General features: G+C 47.1%; 1 protein-coding gene and 2 long non-coding RNA genes across 9 annotated transcripts in view; 2 read left to right on the top strand and 1 right to left on the bottom strand.

Moving 5' to 3' along the window:
- Positions 1 to 7704, top strand: part of LOC114201809 (uncharacterized) — a 48571-nt gene extending 40867 nt beyond the window's left edge. The window contains exons 5-6 of one of the 2 annotated variants that reach the window (XR_015769203.1): positions 1843 to 1919; positions 7521 to 7704. This is a non-coding gene — a long non-coding RNA (uncharacterized LOC114201809). The remainder of the gene's footprint in view (positions 1 to 1842; positions 1920 to 7520) is intronic. The other variant, XR_015769204.1, reaches the window with a different exon arrangement.
- Positions 7705 to 7901: 197 nt separating this feature from the next.
- Positions 7902 to 22391, bottom strand: LOC114201807 (T-cell-interacting, activating receptor on myeloid cells protein 1-like). 4 transcript variants are annotated; one of them, XM_028094712.2, is made up of 10 exons: positions 22204 to 22391; positions 18980 to 19015; positions 18559 to 18849; positions 17974 to 18270; positions 11183 to 11227; positions 10687 to 10770; positions 10557 to 10584; positions 10061 to 10119; positions 9718 to 9755; positions 7902 to 8307 (listed from the first exon to the last, which is right to left on the bottom strand). In XM_028094712.2, the coding sequence occupies exons 1-10, from the start codon at positions 22346 to 22348 to the stop codon at positions 8083 to 8085; spliced, it is 1248 nt and encodes a 415-aa protein (XP_027950513.2). In that variant the 5' UTR covers positions 22349 to 22391; the 3' UTR covers positions 7902 to 8082. The 4 variants fall into 4 exon arrangements, with proteins under 4 accessions (XP_027950513.2, XP_027950511.2, XP_027950512.2 ...); XM_028094710.2 differs by having other exon boundaries at positions 7902 to 8343; XM_028094711.2 differs by having other exon boundaries at positions 10058 to 10119.
- Positions 8461 to 22897, top strand: LOC148163286 (uncharacterized). Of its 3 annotated transcripts, XR_015769201.1 has the most exons (4): positions 8461 to 8797; positions 10939 to 11106; positions 13022 to 13494; positions 17798 to 18929. It is a non-coding gene; the product is annotated as an uncharacterized LOC148163286 (long non-coding RNA). The 3 variants fall into 3 exon arrangements; XR_015769202.1 differs by lacking the exons at positions 8461 to 8797; positions 17798 to 18929 and adding an exon at positions 22133 to 22897 and having other exon boundaries at positions 10375 to 11106; XR_015769200.1 differs by lacking the exon at positions 8461 to 8797 and having other exon boundaries at positions 10375 to 11106.
- Positions 22898 to 25001: the final 2104 nt, after the last annotated feature.

A 25001-nucleotide genomic window follows, 5' to 3' on the forward strand; every position in this document is an offset into this window, starting at 1 on the left:
TTCTGACAGATGCTACAGCGCGAGTGGACATTATTGTGTGTGAAATTAACCAAACACAGAAGGACAAATATTGTATGATTCCACTTACACGAAGTACCTAGAATAGGCAAATTCATGCAGACAGAACATAGAATAGAGGTTATCAGGGGGCTGGGGAGAAAGAGAGGAAAAATGTTTATTGATTAATGAGTACAGGGTTTATATTGGGGATGATGAAAAAGTTTTGGGTGAAGGCTGCACATCATTGTGAATGCATTTATTTATTTTATTTTTTTTAAAAGATTTTATTTATTTGAGAGAGAGAACGAGAGAGAGCGCACGGGGGGGAGGGGCAGAGGGAGAAGCAGACTCCCCGCTGAGCAGGGAGCCTGATGCGGGACTCGATCCCGGGACTCTAGGATCATGACCTGAGCCGAAGGCAGTCACTTAACCAACTGAGCCACCCAGGCGCCCCTTGTGAATGCATTTAAATGCCACTGTACTAGATAGAGTTAAGAGGATAAATGTTATTTACATATATTTTACCACAATAAAATAGGGAGCACAATGGATGTGTTTAAGGTATTGAAAACTCTCACAGTCAGTGAATCCACAGAGAATGGAAAAAGGAAAAAGGTGGTCAGAGCACACGTCTGTGGACACCGAATGCATTAGAAGTCCCCCTGCCCGGGAAGCAGCATGACCTGAACTCTGGACCGAGCCTGGTCTCTGAGCACCAAAGCCCTGGGAGCCCAGATCTTTGTTCATCCTGCTGTGCTTGGCAAAGAGGAAGAGGAACCCGCAGCACAGAGCCTGTCCCCTCTTGACCGACCATGTTGAGTGGGAGGTAGGAGTCACTTCTCTCTGCATAGCAGGTGAGAGACCATCCGTGAATAGCAGCCTCGTGTTGCGGTGAAGAGCAAAGTGAAGGGCAAGAGCTCAAGGACTTCCCTGCAAGAGCCTGTAAAGTCTAGGGACTCAGAAAGTCTCTGGGCTATGTGAGATGCCCAGAGAAAGTGGGAGTCTGAAAATAAATTCTCGATAGCATGGAACACCTCATGAGGGGCTTGTGATCAGGACTGAGAAGTCTGTGTGGGCACTCTCTTGGCTCACGGGGCATTCTGGGGCCTATGAAAATTCGGAGCTTTTGCAACCCCAAGCCCCTCCTTCATCAGCCCTCTCCTGCACTCCCCCAGACACTCCTGTCCCAAGGCCTTTGAGGGAGGTGTTGTGAGGGATGTAGGAGGTGATATAAGGAACACTCTGTGGGGCAGCCTGACCTCTTGGGATCAGAGAACTGTGGTGGTAGGGAGGCAGTTTTAGCACAAAGACCTGGTGACGTCCCCTTTTCCCTGCTAAGACACAAAACTGGTCCACATGGGGGAAAAGAAATCTTTTAGAAACATGGGTCGAACTCCTTCAGTGGCCTGTGCTCTGGTAGCTCGAAGGGGCTTGAGGGCTTTGCAGAGCTTGGTAGATAGCAGTGGGACACACCCTCAGGTCAGATGGGACTTATCTCCCGCTCACAGGCCCCAGCACATCTCATGGGATCTCATCTTGGTCTTCAGCAGGACGCTGCTCAGAGGCCTCGTTGCTTAGGGGGGAACAGGAAATCCACTAGGAGAGACTCACTGTCTCTCAAAGACAAACACGAAAAAAGGTTAATCTGGGGCGCCTGGGCGGCTCAGTCGTTTAAGCGTCTGCCTTCCGCTCAGGTCATGATCCCAGGGTCCTGGGATCGAGTCCAGCATTGGGCTCCCTACTCAGCGGGGAGTCTGCTTCTCCCTCTGCCTGCATCTCCCCCCTGCTTGTACTCACACGCTCTCTCTGACAAATAAATAAAATCTTTTTCTTTTTTTTAAGGAAAAGGTTAATCTCACTGACGTGAGGAAGATCAGGAACCTTCAAAAGGTGGAAACAAGCCAGGTGACCACCGACAGGTGGGTGGATAAACAAAACGTGATCCATATATAAGCAGAATAGTACTCAGCCATAAAAAGGAATGAAAATCTCATCCACGTGCCCAGGGAAGATCTCTGGAAGGGATGCTAAGTGGAATTAGTGCCTAACTCAGCCAGAGGAGAATGAATGATGCAAGGAATAATAAACATAAAAAGATCATTTTTGGAGCATGGACTGGCCACGCATGCTTGAACCTGATTATGAAAGTAATTCTGAAAGACGAGGGAACTTGTAACTACGGACACACGTTCCCCAAGGCCCCACAAGGACTGTGTGTGGGAGCAGAGTTCTCAGAACTCAGTCCTGTGTTCTCTCTCAACACAAAGAGGTGTGCCTTCCCAAGGCAAGCCTCTGATGTTAGGGGTGCTCTAGGGAGGAGCCTGAAGTCTTGGGATCAGAGAACCATGGTGGTTAACAGGAAGACTAGTGCAGAGGGCCACGCGGAGGCGAGTCCTCCTTCCCTGACGTTTTGTGGATATCGAGCTTTGTTGGTTTCTGGAAACCAGTTCATTCTGAGGTACAATTCTAGCATTCTGAAGCACTCCTGTCTACCTCCTCAGGCTTTTTTCAACCCCAGAATCCTTTCAGACATGCCTAGAATGCTCCATACGATGGACCCTGTGGATCTGTCCCTCTTAATTTAACATCGTGGCTGAGTGGAAGTGTTTTTGGAGCTCAGCAGTCTAGGTTGAGATTTGGCTTCCCTTTGAGATTGGCACAGGTGGTAAACCTGTGCAGTCCGAGGCAAATCTCTTCACTTTGCAGACTCAAATTCGATTCCTCATCTATAAAAGTGGACCTCATTCTCCCTTGCAGGTTTTTTTTTTTTTGAGGGGGGGGTGGATCAGAATGGTATTTCCCAAATGTGGAATACATCCCATCTGTGTTATGTGTGATGATTTTAGGTGGAAGAAAAGACAATCAAAACACGACATGGGGGCACCTGGGTGGCACAGTTAAGCATCAGATTCGGCTCAGATCGTGATCTCGGGGTTGTGGAATCGAGCCCTGTGTGGCGCTCTGTGCTCAGGGTGGAGTCCGCTTGAGATTCTCTCTCTCTCTCTCCCCCTCCCCCTCCCCCTCTCCCCTCCACTCTTGCGCACGTGCACAAGCACACTCACTGTCCCTCAAATAAATAAATCTTTTTTACAAAAGCACTACATGATCTCATGCAGTAAGCACTCCTGTAGAGTTTCTCATTATTGTCACCAAGAAAGCTTATTGAAGCTAGTCTCTGATATATGTGGATTGTGGCTAATTACCTTTATTTTATTTTAAGATATTATTTATTTGTCAGAGAGAGAGAGTACAAGCAGGGGGAGTGAGGGAGGGAGAAGCAGGCTCCCTGCTGAGCAGGACTCAATCCCAGGACCCTGGGATCATGATCTGAGCCGAAGGCAGACACTTAACCGGCTGAGCCACCCAGGTGCCCCGTGGCTAATTGCCTTTATAGCAAAGAACTAGCAGGTCTCAGGCTCAGAAGCTTGACGGGGACCAGTGTATAGTTATAATATCCTAACATTGTCTCCTTATCACTGCATTTACTTTATAGTTCTTGTATTTGACCTGGGTTTTTATTCATAGTATGGAGAGTTTGTATTGTAAGCACTTTTCTTTAAGCAAAAAAGGCTGAGTCTATATTAAAAGCAAAACCCATTAAGCCAATAAAGTATAGGTAGAAGAGGCATTCAGCAGAAATAAAAAACTCGGAACCAGAGTAATTGAAATTTCCAAAGCACTGGTTTAGAGGTAACGTATGCATTGTACGCAGTGAGATTTCTGATACATAGCACGCGCTCGTTAAACCAAAGCCAATGTGACGTTTTCTCTTTCCATCCCAGTCCAAACCTCTTACCAATTCTGTTGTTTTCTATGGTCCCACCATGTTGCCCCGGGACACTTACTGAGACAGAGGAGTGACAGTAGCTTGGGTATCATGGCAGCATGTCACTGTCAGCCTCTCCAGCACCTTTCTTGGGTTGTACCATCTGCAGGTGAGCGAGGAACTGGGGTGGCCACAGCCTTGCCCTGTATCTAGAGTGTGGGAAGTAACGATTTTTCTGACTTTTTAGTTCCTCCTTCCACACTGCATTCTGAAAACGGTGCTGCTGCTGATTGCAATATATTCCTTACACACTGAGCTTCAAAGGCTTGGCTCACAGAAAGTCCTCATCTGTCTCAGATTTCCAGCATCAAACGTGTGGACCCCCGCCCCCTCCAAATGCCTGAGGCTTGAGCCTGAAGGGTTCTTCCTAGGAGATGAAGGTACTTCACTGTTGAGAATATTGGAAAATCCTGGACAGACACTCAGGTTGCTAGACATTGCCCACTGTCTTTTTTCTTTTAGATTTTATTTATTTATTTGAGACAGCGAGCGAGTGAGTGAGAGAGCATGGGGGGGAGGGGCAGAGGAAGAGGGAGAAGCAGGCTCCCTGCTGACCCTGGGATCATGACCTGAGCCAAGGGCAGATGCTTCACCGACTGAACCACCCAGACACCCCAACATTGCCCACTGTCTTAAGAGCTAAGGACTACAGCCAAATAGTTCCTTTTTTTTTTTTTTTTAAAGTAAACTCTATGCCCATTGTGGGTCTCAAAACTCACAACCCCGATATCAGGAGTTGCATGCTGTAACGACTAGCCAGCCAGGCACCCCACCAAATAGTTCTTTTACTAACTGTGCCAGTGAGGTTCAATTGCTAAAGCAGACTTGTAGAACCCAAATAGTGTGTATTGCAGGAGAAGAATACAATATAACAGCTGTCTGGCATTAAACTGAGAGTGTGTACCCCAGGCAAAAAGGATCTCTCTCCTTTCACACAACTTCCTAGATGGACTTTCTGTCTTGAGTTAGGAGTCACTCACAAAGCCCCTCAGATTCAGGAAACCTAAAACAGATCCTTGGCTGGGGTTTCTTATTCCATGACGGGCATGTGGCAGAGCCCTCTGGAGGGTCATCATTCCCATGTTTACCAGTAAATAATGCTGAGAAGCTGGCACCAAGCTCTCCAGGACCGCTGGGACTCATGGTTACAGAGCAACACTATTAATCAGTAGGTTTTATTGCACAAGCAGAGGTCAGTGTCCTGGGATACATTTTCATGTCAGCAGAATAGCTCAGACCAATTCCTGCTGGAACGAACCTCACAGCACCATACTCGAATAACCATCATGCGTGGGCACAGCGCCAAGTTCTTCAGGATTTGCAGTGACTTTTGTGAAGCCACGGTCTCTATACCCAAAATCATTTTTGTCTCCTGGAAAAGCTGTGTGTGACTCACAGGCTCTTACTTAGCCAGGAAATGAAATTATCAGAAGGTCTGAAATGGGGGCGCCTGGGTGGCTCAGTCGTTAAGCGTCTGCCTTCGGCTCAGGTCATGATCCCAGGGTCCTGGGATCGAGCCCCGCATCAGGCTCCCTGCTCAGCTGGAAGTCTGCTTCTCCCTCTCCCACTCCCTCTGCTTGTGTTCCCTCTCTCGCTGTCTCTCTCTCTGTCAAATAAATAAATAAAATCTTTAAAAAAAAAAAGATCTGAAATGGCAGCTTTCCATTCTTTTTCTCACTGCCCTCACTGATTTTGTCTCTAGGTAGGAAAATGTGTCTCTGCAACTTAAAAATGTAAATCCTGGTTTACCTACATTTTGACCAACTTGCTGAGTTCATGATGCAGGTGAACCAGTGTGCTTCCTGCCAAATCGTATTTGGTGAAATTCGGGCAGCAGGGGCAAATTAACGGGAAATATGTAAAGTGAGGGGCAGCAGGGCAGGTTTCCTTGTGCAAAGACGTAGAGGTGGGAGAGGCAGGTGCAGGAGTTGGAATTCAGCTCTGTCTCAGAAGCCCATTCCCTTTCCAGAAAACCATTTGAAGCTCCCCCAGCAATGGTGAAGATGCCTCCTTGTCTCAGGTTCTTTGTGTGGAAGGGTACACACGAGGGTTTCAGCATTTTGGTTATCTGTTGCTGTGTAACATTACCACAAATACAGCAGCTTCAACAACACACCTTCACTCTCTCATAGTTTCTGGGGCCAGGAACCCAAGCACTGCTGAGCGGGATCCTCTGTGGGCTGCTGTCACCATATCAGCCAGGGCTGGGGTCTAATCTGAAGGTTTAGCTGGGGAAGGATCCACTTCCAAGCTGCAATGCAATTCTGACATGAACCACCAGAGTTAGCAGACTTCACAGGCTGAGGGTGCAGTGCCTACAAGACTGTCCTCACTGCAGACACTAGTTGCAGGCTCAGGTGTTCCCGAGTCACCTGCACCTCTGAACCAATGACCGAAAATTTTGGAGGGTCCTGCTACTCCTGTCAGGTTCATTAACTTGCTAGAAGCACTCAGAGGATTCAGGAAAGCACTATACTTATGATTATAGTTTTTATTATAAAGGATACAAATCAAGACCACCTAGATGAAGAGACACACAGGGGGGAGTCTGGGAGGGCCCCCAAAGCAAAGCTTCCTATATTCTCAGGATGTGTCACCAAGCAGGAAGCTCCCCAAATGTCCAGAGTTTTCATCAGACTTTCCTTACATAGGTGTGATTGATTGAATCATTGCCCACATGACTGACTCTGTCTCCAGCGCCCTCTCATCCCCAGAGATCAAGGCTGTAACCCTGTAATCACATGGTTGGTCTTTCTGGCATCACCAGCCCCCAATCTGGGTCATCTTACTGACATAAACCCAGGTGTGGTACAAGGCACCCACCATGAATAACAAAGATGCTCCTGTTACTCAAGAGATTCCAAGCACTTAGAGATTACCTCCCCAGAGCCAAGGACAAAGATCAGCCAAATTCTTTTTTTTTAATTTAATTTTTTAATTTTTTATTTTTTTAAAGATTTTATTTATTTATTTGAGAGAGCGAGAATGAGAGAGAGAGAGAGCACATGAAATGGGGGAGGGTCAGAGGGAGAAGCAGACCCCCCGCCGAGCAGGGAGCCCGAGGCGAGACTCGATCCCGGGACTCCAGGATCATGACCTGAGCCGAAGGCAGTCGCTTAACCAACTGAGCCACCCAGGCGCCCCAAATTCTTTATTATATGACACAAGCCCACATGGTTGTTGGCAGGAGTCAATTCCTTACTGGCTGGAGACTATTCTTGGTTCCTTGCCAAGTGGGCTTCTCCAAAATGGGGAACTCACATCATCACGCAAGTGCACAATCATAGAAGGCAGGAAAGAGCCTGCTGTCTCGATGATAGTTGTATTCTTCATTAACACGGCTGCTGAAGTGACATCCTGTCTCCTTTGCTATATTCTGTAGGTTAGAAGCCAGTCTCCAAAACCAGGGGAGGGGATTACACAGAGGCATGAATACCAGGAGTGAGAATAATTGGAGGTCACAAGCCACAGTGAAGGCTCACTGAAGCCCACAAACTTGTGTAAGGTCATGGGGGCAGTTTTGTGGAGAGAAGGGAGTGGGAGCAGAAGAGTGGCAGTCAGGAAAGGCACTGAGCACTTGTCAGGAAGGAAGCAGGAAGTGGGACAACCCCTCTGGAAAACTGTTGACAAGTGTCTAATGAAATGAAGCATACACCTGTTCTTTGACACAGCCGTCCCACTATTTATAATCCAGGGAAAGGCCTGCATATGTGCCTGTGTATACAAAGACATAGCTAAGAGTATTCATGCAACCTGACCCATAGAAACCTCAGCCTGGAAACAACCCAGAAGTTCTTCCACTGGAGAACGGATCAACAAATTGTGGCATGAATGTGCAATGGAGTAATACTCAGCAGTAAAAAGGAAGAAGGTACGAATGCGAGTAACACCTGGGATAAACCTCAGAAACAACATCTTCGCATGGAAGCAGCCCACACAGAAGAATTCACGTGGTGTACTGTGTGTATATGAGTGCATATGAGGGAGGGGCAAAAGTCATCCAAGGCGATACAAGTCAGAAAAAGGAATGATCTCAGGGGAAGGGTGGTTAGCTGGAGAGTGGCACAAAGAAACCTTTTGGAGTGCTAGAAATACTTTTTTTATTTGGACAGTGGTTATACCAAAGAAGATAGGTAGAGATAAGGTTTGTGCATCTTACTCTATGCAAATGATACCTCTTATTTAAAAAAAATAAATTTTTAGAAGAAGGAAACAAGTCTTCATTGGAGATTTGAGGAAAGGGATCCCCCATTTGCTTAGTGCCTCAGGGGTCCTCTCTCCATCATCCATCCCCTTGTTGGAAGTTCTTCCTTCCCAGGCTCCAGGTGCTTTCCTGGCTTTGCCATAAGGGTTGAGTACACACAGGTTTCCAGAGGCTGCTCCATTTGGCTGGAGGGACCCTCACTTAGGGCTCTGGTGTTCAGCTCAGCATAAGTCACTCCATGGGGTTCCTCAGCTCTTGAGACCTGGGATGTTTTAATCTCAAGGGAAGCAAGGAGAAAAGGATCAAGTATTCCCTGGAAAGAATGTTGGATTGTGAAGATTTAGCATTTGTAACAACAGTGTGGTAGACAGCTGTGTTAGAAAGAGCCTCCTGCCCTTTGAGTCTTGGTGCAGTCCCCTACCCTCTTGAAGGTTGGTGGGACCTAGGGACATGCATCTGTCAAACAGAGTAAGTGAAAAGGATGGGCTGTCCTGTGTCTTTGTGTCCAAGACTAGGTGGTGAAAGACTGACTTCTGTCTTGTTCACACCTGTCTATTTTCAGGTCCCTCGCTCATGCTGATCAAGCCAGCTGCTGGGTTACGATCTGTCCTATGGAAAGGCCCATATGGTCAGGGTGGTCTCTGGCCAGCAGCCAGCAAGGAACTGAATCCTGCCAGCCACCACCTGAGTGAGTGAGTGAGTGTGGAAACAAATCCAAGCCTGAACCAGCCCTGGCCAACCCCTTCATGCCAGCCCGTGAGACCAATGTGAGTCACACCCAGATTCCTGACCTGCAGACACCGGGAGATCATAAGTGTTGCCTTAAGCCATTGTGTTTGGGGATCGTTTGTTATGAAACCATAGATAATTCATACAAACAGCCACCAAAGAGAGTGTTAATCTGAGATGTCCAGAATAGGTCAGTCCTTAGGGACAGAAAGCTAGTGGTGGTCAGGGGCTTGAGGTGGGGGTATGGGCATGCAGAGAGTGCTTAAAGGCTGTGGGGTTTCCTCTGGGGTGATGAAAATGTTCTGGAACTAGATAATGGTGATTATTGTACAACATTGTGAATATTCCAACAGTTGCTAACTTGTACAGGTTAAATGGTGAGTTTTATGTTACATGCGTTTTGCCACAATTTTTAAAAAAATTGAAGTGTAAATGAAAAAAATAAAGGGTCACTATTGATAACTGCAGGTTGTAGTATGCAGGTACTTCATGGTAGGTAGTTACCATATTTTCATAAATAGCATGAAGAGGTGGAGCACATTATCCCCATTGTCCAGATGAAGAAACAGAGGCTCAGGGTGGGAAAGTCACTGGCCTGAGATTATAACAGATAGTTTATAATAATAGTAGCTTCAGGGGCACTGAATGCTTACGCCATGCCTGGGATCCTACTGATCATTGTGTGGCTCTGAGCTTATTAAATCATCCCATTCATCCTAGAAAGAAGGTGATGTACATCCCATGTCACATGGGGAAATGTCCCCAGAAAGGACAAGTCATGGGATGAAGGTCCCCTGGCCAGAGAAGGCACAGAAAATTTCAGACCAGATTCTCCTGGAAAGTAGAGCAAGGGTGGGGGTAGAGGAAAGCAGAGGCCCAAACCATTGACAAAACTGGAGGGAGTGACAGAGAGCTTGGGTTGAGGGGATGACGGGAAATGGCCACAGCGGAAACTCACCGAGGCAGGAGAGCAGTTCGTCGTAGCTGCAGGTGGATCTGGGAAGGAAAAATTCTGCTGTTGCTTCACCCCCAGGCTCCAGGGGTTGTGCGCACATGTGTGCACACGTGAATACTCATACACACATCCACATGCACAAGAACATGCACACCACACATGTACACACACAACACACTCATGCACGTCTGCACATGCATGCTCTCACACACATGCACACACATGTTTGCATGCATACACACATCCCTGCACACCTACACACGCAGACTCACATCCATACTCAAATACACAGGCTTACGTGAGCACAAGCAGCACACATGTGTGCACACACACATGTACCCACCACCATTTTCTTTCTCAGGCTGAATACTTGTCCCCATTTCTTCAGGTTCCTTAGAGTGGGACCTAAAAGAAACAGTGAAGCATTAGAGGTAAAGGAAATTGGTAAAGATAAAAGGAATCGGGATCATTGTGGGTAGGTGGAGGTGAGGTGCCAAGCAAGATCACGTGTAAACCAAAGTCCCCCCCACCACTTACTCGACGCTCACACACCCCTTGCTGGGGTCCCCAAGTCATTCAGATGCTCAGCAAAGTCTTGAGAGGTGAGGAGGGGAAGTGGTTGGGGGCAGTGTGGTCCATGAGGAAAGGATCCAAGGAAAGAACACTGAGTGAGAAGTGGAGGGTAGTTGTAAGAAGAGAGGATGTGGAGAGACACCGAATGGTTGCTGGGGCTGCTTGGGGCCACATAAAATGTTGAGGTAAGAAAGAAGGTCTTGAATAGTCCAGGCAGCAATGGAGGAAGAGTTAAGTATGGGCAGATGGGATCCTCTGGGTTGCTCTACCGTTTGGTCATCTTGTCCGGAGCTGCCCCTGGGGATAAAAGAGAGACAGGATCAACCCTGTGGTGTTACTTTCCCATTCTGTTTCTCCCATTTCCTCCCAAATATTTAGCTGTTGTTTTCCTGAACTCACCACATCGGGTGTATTTGCAGATGAGGAAGGTTCCAAGGAGGAAGAGAAAGATGAAGATGACAATGAGGGTGATCCCAGTGGTCCCTGGGGAGAGGTGAGGGGTTAAGAGGGCTCACGGTTTCCTGGGACACTCTCTGGTGCCTCAGTGTGTCTCCATCGATCAAGTTCCTACCACGTGCTGGAGAGCTCACTACGTTATTTTCATACTTACGAGTATCCTGGGAGAGAGACAGAGTGATGCACATTTTACAGATGCAGAAGCTGAACGTCAGAGGGTTGAAGTACTATTTCCAAAGTCGCCCAGCTACCGAGGAGGCAGAGCTCTGCCTCTGATCCTCCCCACCTCGGAAGACCTTGCACTGAGCCACAGCCTTCAGGCATCACCAACAGATAGACAGACATCCTCGAGAATTTTACCAGGTAACTCACAGCTGCACAAGGACATCTCATCCCATGGGTGAATGACTGTATGTCCCAGGAAGCTCTACTCTCTTACCCAGCTCTGTTTCTGCCATCTTGGGAGACTTCCTTTCAGTTTTATCTAGAAGATAGAATTCTTGAGTTAAGTTTTAAATTTAATCAAAAAAATTTAAAATTTTATTATGTTATGTTAGTCACCGTATAATACATCATTAGTTTTTGATGTGGTGATCCACGATCCATTGTTTTCATATAACACCCAGTGCTCCATGCAGTATGTGCCCTCCTTAATACCCATCACCAGGCTAAACCATCCCCCCTCCCCCTTCCCCTCTAAAACTCTGTTTCTCGGAGTCCATAGTCTCTCATGGTTCATCTCCCCCTCCGACTTCCCCCCCCTTCATTTTTCCCTTCCTTCTCCTAATGTCCTCCATGTTATTCCTTATGTTCCACAAATAAGTGAAACCGTATGATGATTGAGTTTCTCTGCTTGACTTATTTCACTTAGCATCATCTCCTCCAGTCCCATCCATGTTGATGTAAAAGTTGGGTATTCATCCTTTCTGATGGCTGAGTAATATTCCATTGTATATATGGACCACACCTTCTTTATCCATTTGTCTGTTGAAGGGCATCTCAGTTCCTTCCAGAGTTTGGCTATTGCGGACATTGCTGCTATGAACATTGGGGTGCATAGGGCCCTTCTTTTCACTACATCTGTGTCTTTGGGGTAAATACCCAGGAGTGCAATTGCTGGGTCATAGGGTAGCTCTATTTTTAATTTTATGAGGAACCTCCACACTGTTTTCCAAAGTGGCTGTACCAACTTGCATTCCCACCAACAGTGTAAGAGGGTTCCCCTTTCTCCACACCATCTCCAACATTTGTTGTTTCTTGCCTTGTCAACTTTTGCCATTCTAACTGGTGTAAGGTGGTATCTCAACTTAATCAAATTTAAATAAAATTTGAAACTCTATACATTATTTACAAAGGCATGTCCATGTAGTAAAAATATATAAAAACATGCACAGAAATAACACCAGCTTCAGGGCAGAGGGTTCTACTGGGAAGGGGGGAAATAATGGGAATAATGTTGAGAAGGAAAGAGGACTCTCTTTTTTTTTTAATCTTTATTTGTGGAAAGAAAACAACTTGGAACAAATATGACAAACTAAACAAGTCTAATTCTGGGTGGTGGATATGGGACTATCTTATTTGATTGTTGTTACTTCTATTAGGTAGTAATTTTCAGATTTCTCAAAAGAAAGGAAATTCTTATCAGTTCTCTGGCTGGTTTGTGGGAGGACAGTTTTCTGAGTTTGGGGTCTATCTAGGGAACAGAATTAAGTAAGATAGGATGCAGAAAGAAAAAGTGAGTGTATTCCGGAAGTGTCCGGACCCCCTCAGGGACCCCAAGACTTGAGTGTAGGCGGGTGTGATCGTTAAATTTATGTGTCAACTTGACTAGGCTACAGTACCAGTTATTTGGTCAAATACCAGTCTAGACTGGTTGCCAGGAAGGTGGCACCTGAAGCTAATGTAACACTGTATGTTAACCACACTGGAATTAAAATAAAATAAATGCAATCTTAACTAAAAATCATTTTTAAAAACAGATGTGATTAACACTGAAGTCAGCAGAGTTTGAGTAGAGCAGATTACTCTCTGTAATATGGGTGGGCCTCATCCAATCAGTTGAAGGCCCAAAGAGAAAGACTGATCTCCTTTGAGGATAAAGGAATTCTGCTTCCAGCTACCTCCAGGCTCAACATCAGCTGTGTCCTGGGTGTCCAGCCCACTGGCTACATGAGTTGCCCAGGGTCACACAGCTAGTGAGTAGCAGAGACCGGGGATGGGACTCTTGCTTAATGTGATGATACTCACCACATCATTCTTCATTGCCTTTACCATCCAGAGCTGTTCTGGCTACGAGTTGATCAAAGCAGAAGAAGCAGACCCCTGAGACCATCTGAAGACCCCACCTCCTCCCCCAGCCCTGAGCTTCCAAGAAGGCAGCAGGCCTGGGAAGTTTGTTCACTCCGGACCACTGTTTCCTCTGTTCCCTGTGGTATCACCTGTAGCTCCTCACCTCTCTGTCCTGTGGAGCCACACCGTCAGGAAGTGGGACACTGTTCGACTCAACCACCTCCTGTCTACTCACCCTCCCCTCCTACCCCCTGCCAGGTACATTCTGCTCTCCTCTAAACCAGAGACTGCATTGATCTCATTCCAACTTTAGAAATGCTGAGTAAACCCCACGAGCCATCAGGCTCCTAGGGTCTGGCTCTGAAGAAATCGCTGGGAAACTGGAGACAAATCAAACTTCAGGATAAAAGGGAAAAAAAACCCAAAACACCACAAGTGACCTTGAAGGAAGACAGTACTCTGGTAAGTAGTTTCTGAAACAGCTACTGGTCCGGGGCGCATAGTTTAAGGAATTAGAGGCTTCAGGAATTGGAGGAGAGTATGGTCTCCACCCTTAAAAATCCCTGCAAGAACTCTGGTGTCTACCTGGAAACTAGACAGTGGGTCTGGAGCAGGGTTTCTCAACCTGGGTGCCATTGATATTCAGGGCTGGATAGTTCTTGGTGGGGAGGGGTCCTGGGCATCACAGGGTGTTTTGCAGCTTCTGCGGTCTCTGCCTCCTAGATGCCGGGAGCATCCTCTATCCCCCATCCCCAGCAGTGACCACCAAAAATATCAAAAGGGTTGATAAAAAGCTCTGGCGAATCCCAAAGGGAAACTCTTGGTCTCCGTTTGCAGTAATCTGTCAATGCACCTATATTCAGTCATCTTCCTGCCACCCCCCACCCCCCAGATGACACCCTCCTGTCTTCCTCAGCCTGTTGCCCTTGGTGATGGTTGTCAGGGTTTGAACAGTTGCTGAAGGAACACGGGAAAGGTGATTAGGCTTGACGACAGCTTCCTGGATCCTTCCAGGTGAGCCATTCTGTCACTGATGTACTCATGCCAGGAACAGCATATCAAGAAACTCAGAAGGTTCCTTATATGCCAAGGATAAAGAAGAGAAAAAACAAATGATTCACCAGGTGTTGAATAACGCAAAATTATTTAAAATTTCCACCTTCTACAGAGAGCAGATCCAACCTACAATATTTTTCTTCCAGTTTTGTCTCTTTGAGCGTCATGTTTTGAAGACCATCTCATCTGTGCTTAACCTTGTCACATGCAATTGAGCTGAGTTAGAGACACAGACATGCACCCTTGGCCCTTTTAGAACCTGGAAGACCTTAGGAGATCATGTAATTCTCCACTAATATTTGTAATTCATTGTAACGATGAGGATATTTAGTGTTATCATTTGAGGGGTACACACCTCAAATGTTCTCTGTTTCCTGGAAAGTCTCCCATTAGGAGTGCAGTTCTTGATAAAGCTGTTTTGCTATGCAGAGGGGGACATTTGGGGTGTTCATAATGGTAATAATAGTAAAGACTTAGATGACTTCGATGACACTTGCTGTCCACCAGACAGTTTAGAAAGGATTTAGGTCCTTTAACTCCTCAAAATCTCACCACTGAGTCCCTTGTGCAGGTACTACTATCAACCCCGTTTAACAGGTAGAGAAGCTGAGGCAGACAGAAGCTAAGTAATCTATAGGAAGATAACTTGTTAACTAACTAAAATCCAAACGCTTGTAATTATTTGCAAAACGAGTAGGTACACACTCTTCCAAACGGGGGCCATCTACCTAAGTGACAGGTGCTCATCCCTGTTCAAATGGCTATGGTTGTTCGAATGTTCTTCCCTTTCTCCCAATTACCTGACTTATCCCTAGGGGGAATGTCCTTCACATTGACCTAGGAGGCAATGGAGTAGCTGGATCTTAGATGCAGGAAAGGTTTCCTTAGACCCATGAATTCCCTGCCTCACTCCTGGGCTCTGTGGCCCCACCCTGGGGTAGAGAGAAAACTCCTTCACCCCGTGCTGCTGCCGATGGTCTCCAGATCAGCCTCAGGACCTTGGAATTTTCTTGCTCTGTCCAGGGCTCTGTAATTCTGTAGCAAACACCCTTGCTGAGCAGATACCCCACCCTCATTAGCTGTCTTAGTCCCTTTGGGCTGCTCTAACAGCATGCCACAGGCTGGGGGGCTGATGAACGACAGACATCTTTTTCTCACAGGTCTGGAGACCAGAAATCTGAGATCAGGGCGCCAGCATGGTCCAGGGGTGGGGGTGGGGCTCTTCTGGATGGCAGAAGGGGACAAGGGAGCTTCTGGGGTCTCCTTTTATAAGGGCACTAGTCCCATCATGAGGACCCCACCCTTAAGACCCAAGCATTTCCCAAAGGCCCCCGCCTCGTAATGCTGTCTCATTAGGGGTTAGGATTTTTCAACGTGAAATTGCAGGGGTGGGGGACACAAATTTCAGACCATAGGATCAGAGGGTAGCTCCTCTCCTTCTTTTAGGAATTGCTCATTCCCCGCTACATTTGAGTCACCCTGGATGGCGCTGGGGTTTTTCTTGCACAGCATTCTCTCATGAGCATTTCCTAGGATCGATCTAGAGGCTAAGCTGACCGGGACTATTCACAGCCCTCCCCAGTCCCTTTGTCTGTCTGTCTGTGTGTCTGTCTGTTTTGAACTGGGTCTGGTAAGGAGGGTCAGATGCTTCTCCAGGAGTAAAATTTATGAGCTGCTCATAAATTCAGCTCTTAAAAGCCATGCTCTCTGCCCAAAAGAGGGAGCTGGTCCCCACTAAAAGAGAATGACACGGGCACAATAAGGACACAAACAAGTGTCAGGGGAAAAGAATCCGGGCAAGACTCCAGTCCTTCATTCCAGTTTCTGAAGCTGGTGGCATCCATGCGCTTCCCGTGATTTACTGGCCCGTGATCCCAGTGGTTCCCAGCCACACATAGTCCGGACTCCGTGGGACACTTGGCAGTGTCCGGAGATGATGTGGTTGTCACAGTTGGCAAAGGAGACTTGTAGCAGTTGGAGGTCAGAGATTCAGCTGAACATCCTATGATGCACAAGATGCACCATTCTCCCACCCCACCCCCCCAAAAAGAATTATCCAGCAAAAAATGTCAGTAGTGCCCGGTTGGGAAACCCTGAATGACCTTTTTAATTCCAAGGGCTGATCTATTCCCCTCACTTTCCCTAGGTCACTTGAAGGTAGGTGCTTTTCACTTGCAACCAAGTGTCTTGATGAATACAGTCCTATCCGTTATGATTGATCACTTACATTCTCTCTCCTTCCTACGGAAGTTGTATGGGTCAGAGGTGTGCATTGCTGCCCCCCTGCCCCCGCACTTGACAGATGAGGGAAAGGCATACAAAGAACTGAGTTGAAGAATATTCACAGACAGCGAGCACCAGAGCTGTGGTTTTAACTCAGGTCCACTGACTTCACCTGTTCTATCCTGCATGGCGTTTCTCAGGAGCCCTGAATCCCTGCCCCATGAACTTTTTGGAAATTCCAGGTTCTCTGTTTACTGCCCTGTGCAGGTATGACTGGTCCTCATGTCAGTACTGGGGTGCTCAGCCCCCATCCAGGAGGATGCCTGGTTCCTACTGGCCTCTCTTCCTCCCCTTGTCCTGGACAAATTGAGTCGTGAAAAATAGCCCTAGTGCACAAGGGAAAGGTTGTGGTCAAAAAACATCCCTTTCCTGAATAAACCAACAGAACCCTTGTGCACTGTAGGTAGCAACGTAGAACGTGGCCACTATGAAAAACAGTATGGTGGTGGGTCCTCCAAAATTTAAAGGTAGAACTATTCTAAGATCCAGCAATCCCAATTCTGAGTATACATCCAAAAGAATTGATAGCCACTAGGTGGCCAGGAGGTGATAGGTCAGTAGCCAAATAGGTGGAAAGGACCCAAATGTCCATTAGCTGATGAATAGGTAAACGAAATGGGGTCTGTCCGTAAAATGGAATGTTATCAGCCTCAACAAGGAAGGAAATCCAGCTATATGCTATAGTATGGATGAACCTTGAGAACGTATTTCGGAGTGAGAAAAGCCAGTCACAAAATGACAAATACCGTATGATTCCAGTGATGTGAGGTTCCTGGATTAGTCAGATATATTGAGACGAGGTAGGATGGTGGGAGCCAAGGGCTGGGAGTGGGGGAATGCAGAGAGGCTATCTGATGGGGACAGAATTTCAGTTCTGCAAGATGAAGGGCATTCTGGAGGTGGGTGGTGGTGCAAGTGCACTTAACACTACTGAGCTGTGCACTTGCAAATAAGATGGTAACTTATATGCTATGCATTTTTGCCATAGTTTTTTAAAAAAATCATTCCTCTTGAAAGAAAGGGCTTGGCAGGAAGAGAAAAGCTCGACTCAGCTGAGCTAAAAGGCAAGAGTGCTAGAGTCCCAATGAAAATGGAACACAGGTCTTCTTGCAGTCTCTGAGTCTTTCTCAGGAAGATGCTCCTGGGCTCTGTTATTCTCTGCCCCCTCCTCTGCCTTTTTGCTGGAACCTCCTCCTGCATAACCCCAGGAGGTGTCATTCACACTTTAGATGAATTATGCCCTGCCCAGGAGATATGCGATGGTTTTGTGGCTACATCTTATTTTCCTAGTGGGGGTCAGTTATTGCAAATCCCCCCTCCCTGAAGCCTGCCCCCCCCAGAGCACATCTGGCCACCTACAGTGGGAAGCCCCCACCCAGCCTCCTTTTATGTGATTCTCCACCATCTCTGCTCCCTGTCTTGCCAGAAGATCCTCTCCACTGTTCCACAGAATCCTGGCCCTCCATTGGTTCTTCCTAAATGATTTCTCCAAGCTGCGGAGTCTTGTGGAGACAAACTGTGCCTGCACCACACCCCCTCAGGTCCCAGCACCTCAGCAGGCAGGTAATCCAGCTGCGGTCCTCCTGACAGTGCAAACCTCACCTGTCACCTGGATCTCAAGATGATCGCTAGGGTGTGAAGCCCAGAAAGGAATCCCCGTCTGGAAGTACACACAGCTGTAGTTCCCGGCATCACTGACTGTCACAGTCCGGAGGGAGAAGTCTGTCTCCTTCCCTGCAGGACTCTGGACCCGTATGGGCTCTGCTGCCCCCGCCTTCAGTAGAGCGAACATTACAGGCGCGAAAATATTGTCTGGCCTCTGGCACTGCAGGGTCACGGTGTCTCCTGCATTCACCTCCCCCCTTGGGTGGGCTTGGAGGAAAGGTTTAGATAACTCTCCTGGAAGACAAGGAGGGCTCCAAGGTCATGGGGAGAAGCCCGGGGTCCCCCACCCTCCCTTGTTCTCCTGGCAGGGGTTCCCGCCAAGTGGGCGAAAATGACAGATCCCTGGTCTCACCCTCTTTCCACTCTGACTGTGGGAAGATTTCCCCAACAAGCCCTGGATGAAGCTGAGCCAGGTCATTCTGTTCTGTGTTTCTCCATCTCCCCTCGTTCCCTCCCTCCCTCGGGTTCCTCCCGCACACCTGTCCCTGCAAGACCCTGTGTCCCTCCGAGGCACCTCCTCACCTGTCACCAGCAGTAGGAGGACGTCACTGGGCCGCGAACTTACGGACGGGCTCCCTAGTCTGTAGTACTCACAGCTGTACTCTCCAGCATTGTCGGTTTTTAGGTCAGTGAGGTGAAATTCAGCCAGGCCCTCTGTGGAAGCCCGTGATTGCACGGACTGCAGTGGAACTTTTCCCTTTCTGAGAACAAAGTTGACATTCTTGGTAGACGTTTGGCACCGCAGTGTCACATTACTCTCGCGAGGCACCACCGAGCTGGGCCAGGCCCTGAGGGAGGGCTTGGGAAGGGACTCTGGAAGGAAGCAGATTTGGGGACAGGATTTGGTGCCCTCGTCTGCTGTCAGGAAACCCCTTGAAGGAAAGAGAAGGGACACGGGGACTTTGGAGTGAAGGGGAGGGAGGGTCTGACTGAAGGAACTCACCATCAGTTGTCCTGCTTCCTTGGCCGGCACACAGCCCTGCGGGAGAACCGTCCATGAGACATGAGCACCTGCCTGGAACCCCATCCCAAGGGGCCTCCCCAGGGGCTGCCGCTGAGCCCTGTCATCACGCTCAGTGGCAGTCCCAGCCTCCTGCTGGAGAACCCATCTGGCATGGGTGCTGATTTGCCCCTTATGTTAATTTCCTAGGGCTGCTGGTGTCACAAATTGTCACAAGTCTAGTGGCTCGTGATGACACAGATTTATTATCTTGCCATTCCGTGGGTTAGAAAAATCCAACAACACAAGTCCCACTGGCTCAAACCAGGGTGTCTTTGGGGCTGTGTTCCTTCTGGGGGCTCTAGATGACAACCCATTTCCTGGCCTTTTCCAACTTCTAGAGGCGCCTGCACCCCTTGGTAGTGGCCTTTTCCTCTGGCTCTAAAACTAGGAATGGTTGGTGCATTGACACCCTCTTCTGCCTCTTCTGCTACCCTGGGGGTCGTGTGGTTGGTGACACTGTGACCACCCAGATAATCCAGAAGAAGCTCCCTACTTTAAGACCAACTGATAAGCAACTTTAATCCCTCCTGCCACCTTGCATTTCCTTTGCCACATAAAGGAACATATACACAGCTCCTGGGAGTCAAGACATGGACATCCTCGGGGGTCTACCACAGTCTCTGTCATTTCTCACATTGTCCCACTTCACCGTCCCAAGGGTCTTCCCTCCTCACAATGGCCCCAGGACTTTGGATGGCTTTGCCATTTTGCCTCAGAACCTAATGATTTCCCCCACCACCCATCCTTTATCCATCCACCTTTTTCATCTGTTGTATCCTGTGATGTCATCTCTAGATTTGATGGTGAAGAGAGGATAAGGGACACTACACTTGGCTCCTGATCATCCCTATTACCCTAAATGTGTCACTCGGGGTGTCTCCTGAGCATGTCAGTATTGTAGAGGGCACAGGACCCACCCTTCCCCTGGTGCCATGGCTTCTTGAGTGTGAGAGAAATCTTAATAATGACAAAAACCATTTGGCTGGGAGGAAAAGAAACCACTTAGGTTTTAAAGACACCTATTATTCCTGATGCTCTTGGGTTCATAAGAGATCTGGAATCACTAGAATTTAAGCCCCTTGAGGGCAGAGAATACATCCTCACTACCTAGAATGCAGCATGGACTTTGGCAGATGTTCAACAAATACATGTTGACCAATGGAGTTGGTCTTATGTAAAGAGAGTCATTTGCAAAGATTTCTGAAATAATGATTTCAGAAATAATGATTTCCCAAATTCCATCCTAATGCAACAGCATAACCATCCGTGTCAACTGAGAGCAGGGGAAGGAGGTGGGGAGATCCCTACCCTATGATAAGGGACATCTAGCTGCTGAGAATGCAGTCCTTTGCATGGAGAAGCTTCTGTCTTTCCTTGGGGAATGGCCTAAATGCATCCCTGACATTATGGTTGGCCATGAGTCCTTCCTTGGTGCCCCGGAGGAAATCTCAAAAATCTAAGATTGGTATTGCCTGGAAGGGTGAGGAATATGTTCCCAGGTGGCCTTCCTTTCAGATCTAGACCAACTGATCCTAAGAAAAGTGAGTTCATACAGTGTTTATCTTTCTGTCTCTGACTTGTTTCACTTTGTGTAATACCCTCAAGGTCCATCCATGTTGTCACAAATGGTGGAATTTCCTTCTTCCTCACAGCTGAATAATATCCCATTATACATGCAGACCACATCTTCTGTAACCATCTGTCCATGGATGTACACTTAGGTCATTTCCATGCCTTGGCTGCTGTGAATAATGCTGCAGTGAACATGGGGATGCAGACATCCCTTCAATTTCATGTTTTCATTTCCTTTAGATCTATAACCCCAAAGTGGGGTTGATGATCATATGGTAGTTCTACTTTTAGCTTTTTAAAAAATTATTATTAGAGAGAGAGCACGAGCATGTGGGGGAGGGGCAGAGGGAGAGGGAGAGAGAGAATCCCAAGTAGGCTCCACACTCAGTGAGGAGCCCAACCTAGGACTCAGTCTCACGACCCTGAGATCATGACCTGAGCCAAAATCAAGAGTTAGATGCCCAACCGACTGAGCCACCCAGGCGCCCCTATTTTTAACTTTTTGAGGAACCTTCATACTGTCTTCTGCCGTGACTGCACCAGTTTGCATTCCCACCAACAGTGTGTGAGTCCCTGGTCTCTATGTCTTCACCAACACCTCTTGTTTTCTTGATGAGAGCCATTCTGACAGGTGTTGAACGGTAGGTTACAAAGACCATGCAACCCCCAGAGCCTGTCTATCAGGCCCTTTACAGGAGAAGGTTGCTGGCACCTACTAAGATCATTGGATCCACTGCTCATTTACCTTCTTGAGGTTTTTCTAACCATGACTCCCTTCATCCACCCTCCAGACATTTCCACCTCCTTAGGTCCAAATTAGGACCTTTTAATTCCTTCATATGGCCCAATGGAAAATTATGGTCTTTGGCACTGTACAGACCAGAATTTGAATTCACCTTCTCTGCTTAGCAGCAGAGTGACCTTGGCATGTACTTCAGCTGTGACTTTCAGATTCCTTGAATGCAGTATGGGGAAGAAAATTATTTGGGAGACTTTCTCTAAGAGATGTAAGATGACTTCAGGTCAATGACAGGAGAGGAAGTGTCACTGAGCCTGTGTGAGAAAGTCTGTCTTCTCGGTTCCTGGCACTGTCTCAGATCCCATGGAAGAATACCACAGCGGAGTGCTAGATTGAAGCCAGCTTCCTGCATTCACTGCTACCTCTCAGAAACAGGACCTGGGGAAACTGTGGCCCAGAGGTGAACAGGGTCTGTTTTTGATGAGGGACACTGATTTTCCATTAATAGAAGTATTTTACAGATTTTCTTTTAAAATAGAGTTGAGTACAAAAATAATAATACAAAAACCTGGGGAATTTGAAGAGGAGGATCACATAGGAAAGAATACAAATGTCACGTACATAGGGAAAAATGTCATGGGGAAGTTCAGGGATGACTGAGTTTGGGGAAACAGGAAAATGTGTGTAAAGCACCCAACATGTCCCTTGTACATAATTTGTATTCAGGAAATGGAAGGTTCTAGTCTGTGTTTATTCACCCCATGCCATTACCCGCCCCACAGGCCCCACCAACTCCAGCTGCTGCCGCAGCCCAGCCCCACCCATCCAGTGGCTGCCCTCCTCCATGACTTACCAGTGCAGAGCAGAGCCAAGAGTTGGGGCATCATGGTGGCACCCACAAGCCTCTTCCAAGGATCTTCCTTCAGTTTTGTTGTTGGTGAGAAGCCAAGATGTCCTCTTGACTCCAGGACGTGCAGGAACAGCTTTGCCCCTGGCATACCCAGAGTTTCTGTCTTCTAGTCTCTATCAGGAAATGACTATTGCAACACACTCTCAAACCACTTCCCACGGGCTTGATGCACTGAGTCCTCCCAAAAGTCCGGAGGTCAGCCACCCACTTCTAAGACATAGCCATGAATATGCAGAGCATGTGAGACACTGCTAACTGGACTTCAATCACCGTTGTCCCCTTCTGCACTGTGACAGCAAATACCTGGGCTCCAGCGATCCAGAATAAGAATACATTTCTCTAGGGGCCCCTGGGTGGCTCAGTTGGTTGAGCATCTGACTCTTGGGTTCAGCTCAGGTCGTGATTTCAGGGTCATGAGATGGAGCCCCACATTGGGCTCTGCACTCCATGGGGAGTCTGATTCTCTCCCTCTTCCTCTGCCCACCCCCTCAAATAAAATAAAATCTTTTTAAAAAACCCACAACGTTTCTCTCCCTCAGGGAACTGTGGGTCCTTTTGGTCACAGGATGTGAGCAAAGTGACGTGCACAACTTCCGGGTTATGTCCCAGGGATGCTGAGGGCAGGAATGGGGTCAGAGGTGAGGGCAAAGAGATGGGAAGTCATAGGGCATCAGAGTGGTGGGGATCTGGGAGAATGAGACAGCAGGCCCTATAAAGAGAAGGTAAGACAGAAGAACCCTCAGTGGCAGGCAGCATAGCAGAAAAGGAATTTGAAGAAGAGAAATGTCTGTGGTGGGTTTGTAAGTGGTTTGTTGTGGGGACGCAATGTGAACTATCTCCTCAGTGTAATCTCTTCTGTGAAATCTGTCATTAGATCTCTGGCGGAAGAGGGCTCTTCAGGAGAACTTAGGGAGCTGTGTTCCATATCTGGTTGAGGTGTAGACAGAACAAGAGACAACCCAGGCAGGGGCTGATGTGCACATGGAAAAATCTAGAAGGTAAATCTAGTTTATTTACAGTGTTATTCTCTGAGTAGTAGAATTGTGCTGGATATTTTTTGTTCCTTTTGCTTATCTGTGCTTTCTAAATGGGCTGAAATTGATATGTTAATTTATCCCTTTATATGTTATTGAAATTTAAGCCTTTAGAAATTTTAAGTGAGGTGCTGTGGGATGCAAAAAACTCAAAGTTTAAAAGAGGAGTGAACTCTTGTAAAGCTTAGAATTTGGGACTGCTGAATTTAGGGACAGATATAAGGACTTCCACATAAACATGCAGATGGGACATACACATTTCTTTCCAAAACCTCATTGAAAGACAATTAGGGGATTTATTAGGAGGACATAAGCTAAGAAGGAAAAAAGGCAATGAGAGAGGAGCAAATGTAGGAGGAGAAATGTTGATACAATTATGGAAACTGAAAAACAAGCACGTGTGTGCCTTTAGTGGGGCGCCAAGAAGCAAAGTCACATCCCCTGACTCTGGAGTTGCATAGAGGCTCAAAAACTGAATCAAATTAATTACCATCCAGCAATTCCACTTATGGGTATATTTTCAGAAGAATTGAAAATAGAGTCTTAGAGAGATACTTGTACATCCATGTTCTCATGAGCCTTATTCACAGTAGATGAGGTGGAAACAACCCAAGTGTCCACTGACGAATGAACAGACAAACAAAATGTGGTCTGTAGACACCATGGAATATTTTTCAGCCTCCGAAAGGAAGGACATTCTGACACCTGCCACAATGTGGGTGAACCTCAAGGACATTACGCTCAAGGAAATGAGCCAGACACAAAAAGACAAATACCGTATGAGTCACTTCTATGAGTTCCCTAGAGCAGTCAGATTTATAGAGACAGAGGGCAGATGGTGGAGCCAGGGGCTGGAGGAGGGGAAGTCCTGGTTTAATGGGCACAGATGTGCAGGATGAGGAGCTCTGTGGATGGTGGTGGCGGCGGTACAACAGTGTCAATGTACTTAACATTGCGGAACCATGCATCTAAAAATGGTTAAGATGGTACATGTTATGTGTAGTTTACCACAGTGTTTAAAAAGGAAAGTTTCCAGGGCACCTAGGTGGCTCAGTCCGTTAAGTGTCTGCCTTCAGCTCAGATCATGATCTCAGGGTCCTGGGATTGAGCCCAGTGTTGGTCTCCCCACTGAGCAGGGAATCTGCTTCTCCCTCTGCCTCTGTCTCTCCCTGGCTCATGTGCTCGCGTGGGCTCTTCTTTGTCTCAAGTAAAAAAAAAAAAAAAATCGTAAAAAAGAAATGGACTTGTACCAGATTATGGTTGCCTTTAGGGTTAGAGAAGTGGATCAGGGTCATGCTTATGCCTGATAGTAGATTTATTGCTTTGGCTATTTTGGGGTCTTTGTGGTTCCATTTAAATTTTAGTATTATTTGTTCTGGTTCTGTGAAAAATGCTGTTGATAGTTTGATAGGGATCACACTGAATCTGTGGATTGCTTTGGGTAGTACGGACATTTTATCAGTATTAATTCTTCTAATCCATAAGCATGGAATGCCTTTCCATTTCTTCAACTTCTTTCATCAATGTTTTATAGTTTTCAGGGTACAGGTCTTTCACCTCCTTGATTAAATTTATTCCTAGGTATTTTATTCTTTTTGGTGCAATTCTAAATGGATTGTTTTCTTAGTTTTCTCTTTCTGCTACTTTGTCATTAATGTATATAGAAATGCTACCAATCTTTGGATATTAATTTTACATCTTGCAACT

The sequence above is a fragment of the Eumetopias jubatus genome, unplaced genomic scaffold, assembly GCF_037043125.1.
Source record: "Eumetopias jubatus isolate StellerSeaLion01/CBP00866 unplaced genomic scaffold, mEumJub1_p1.0 scaffold_10, whole genome shotgun sequence".
Lineage (NCBI taxonomy): Eukaryota > Metazoa > Chordata > Mammalia > Carnivora > Otariidae > Eumetopias > Eumetopias jubatus.

What these genes read in the sequence shown, in the direction of transcription:
- LOC114201807 (XM_028094709.2), bottom strand. Translation starts at nt 22,348, where the DNA reads ATGCCAGGGGCAAAGCTGTTCCTGCACGTCCTGGAGTCAAGAGGACAT. An exon ending in AGGAAGCAGGACAACTGATG is followed by an intron (nt 18,850 to 18,979) that starts GTGAGTTCCTTC and finishes GCTTCCTTCCAG; the next exon opens with AGTCCCTTCCCAAGCCCTCC. An exon ending in TCTTGAGATCCAGGTGACAG is followed by an intron (nt 11,228 to 17,973) that starts GTGAGGTTTGCA and finishes TCTATCTTCTAG; the next exon opens with ATAAAACTGAAAGGAAGTCT.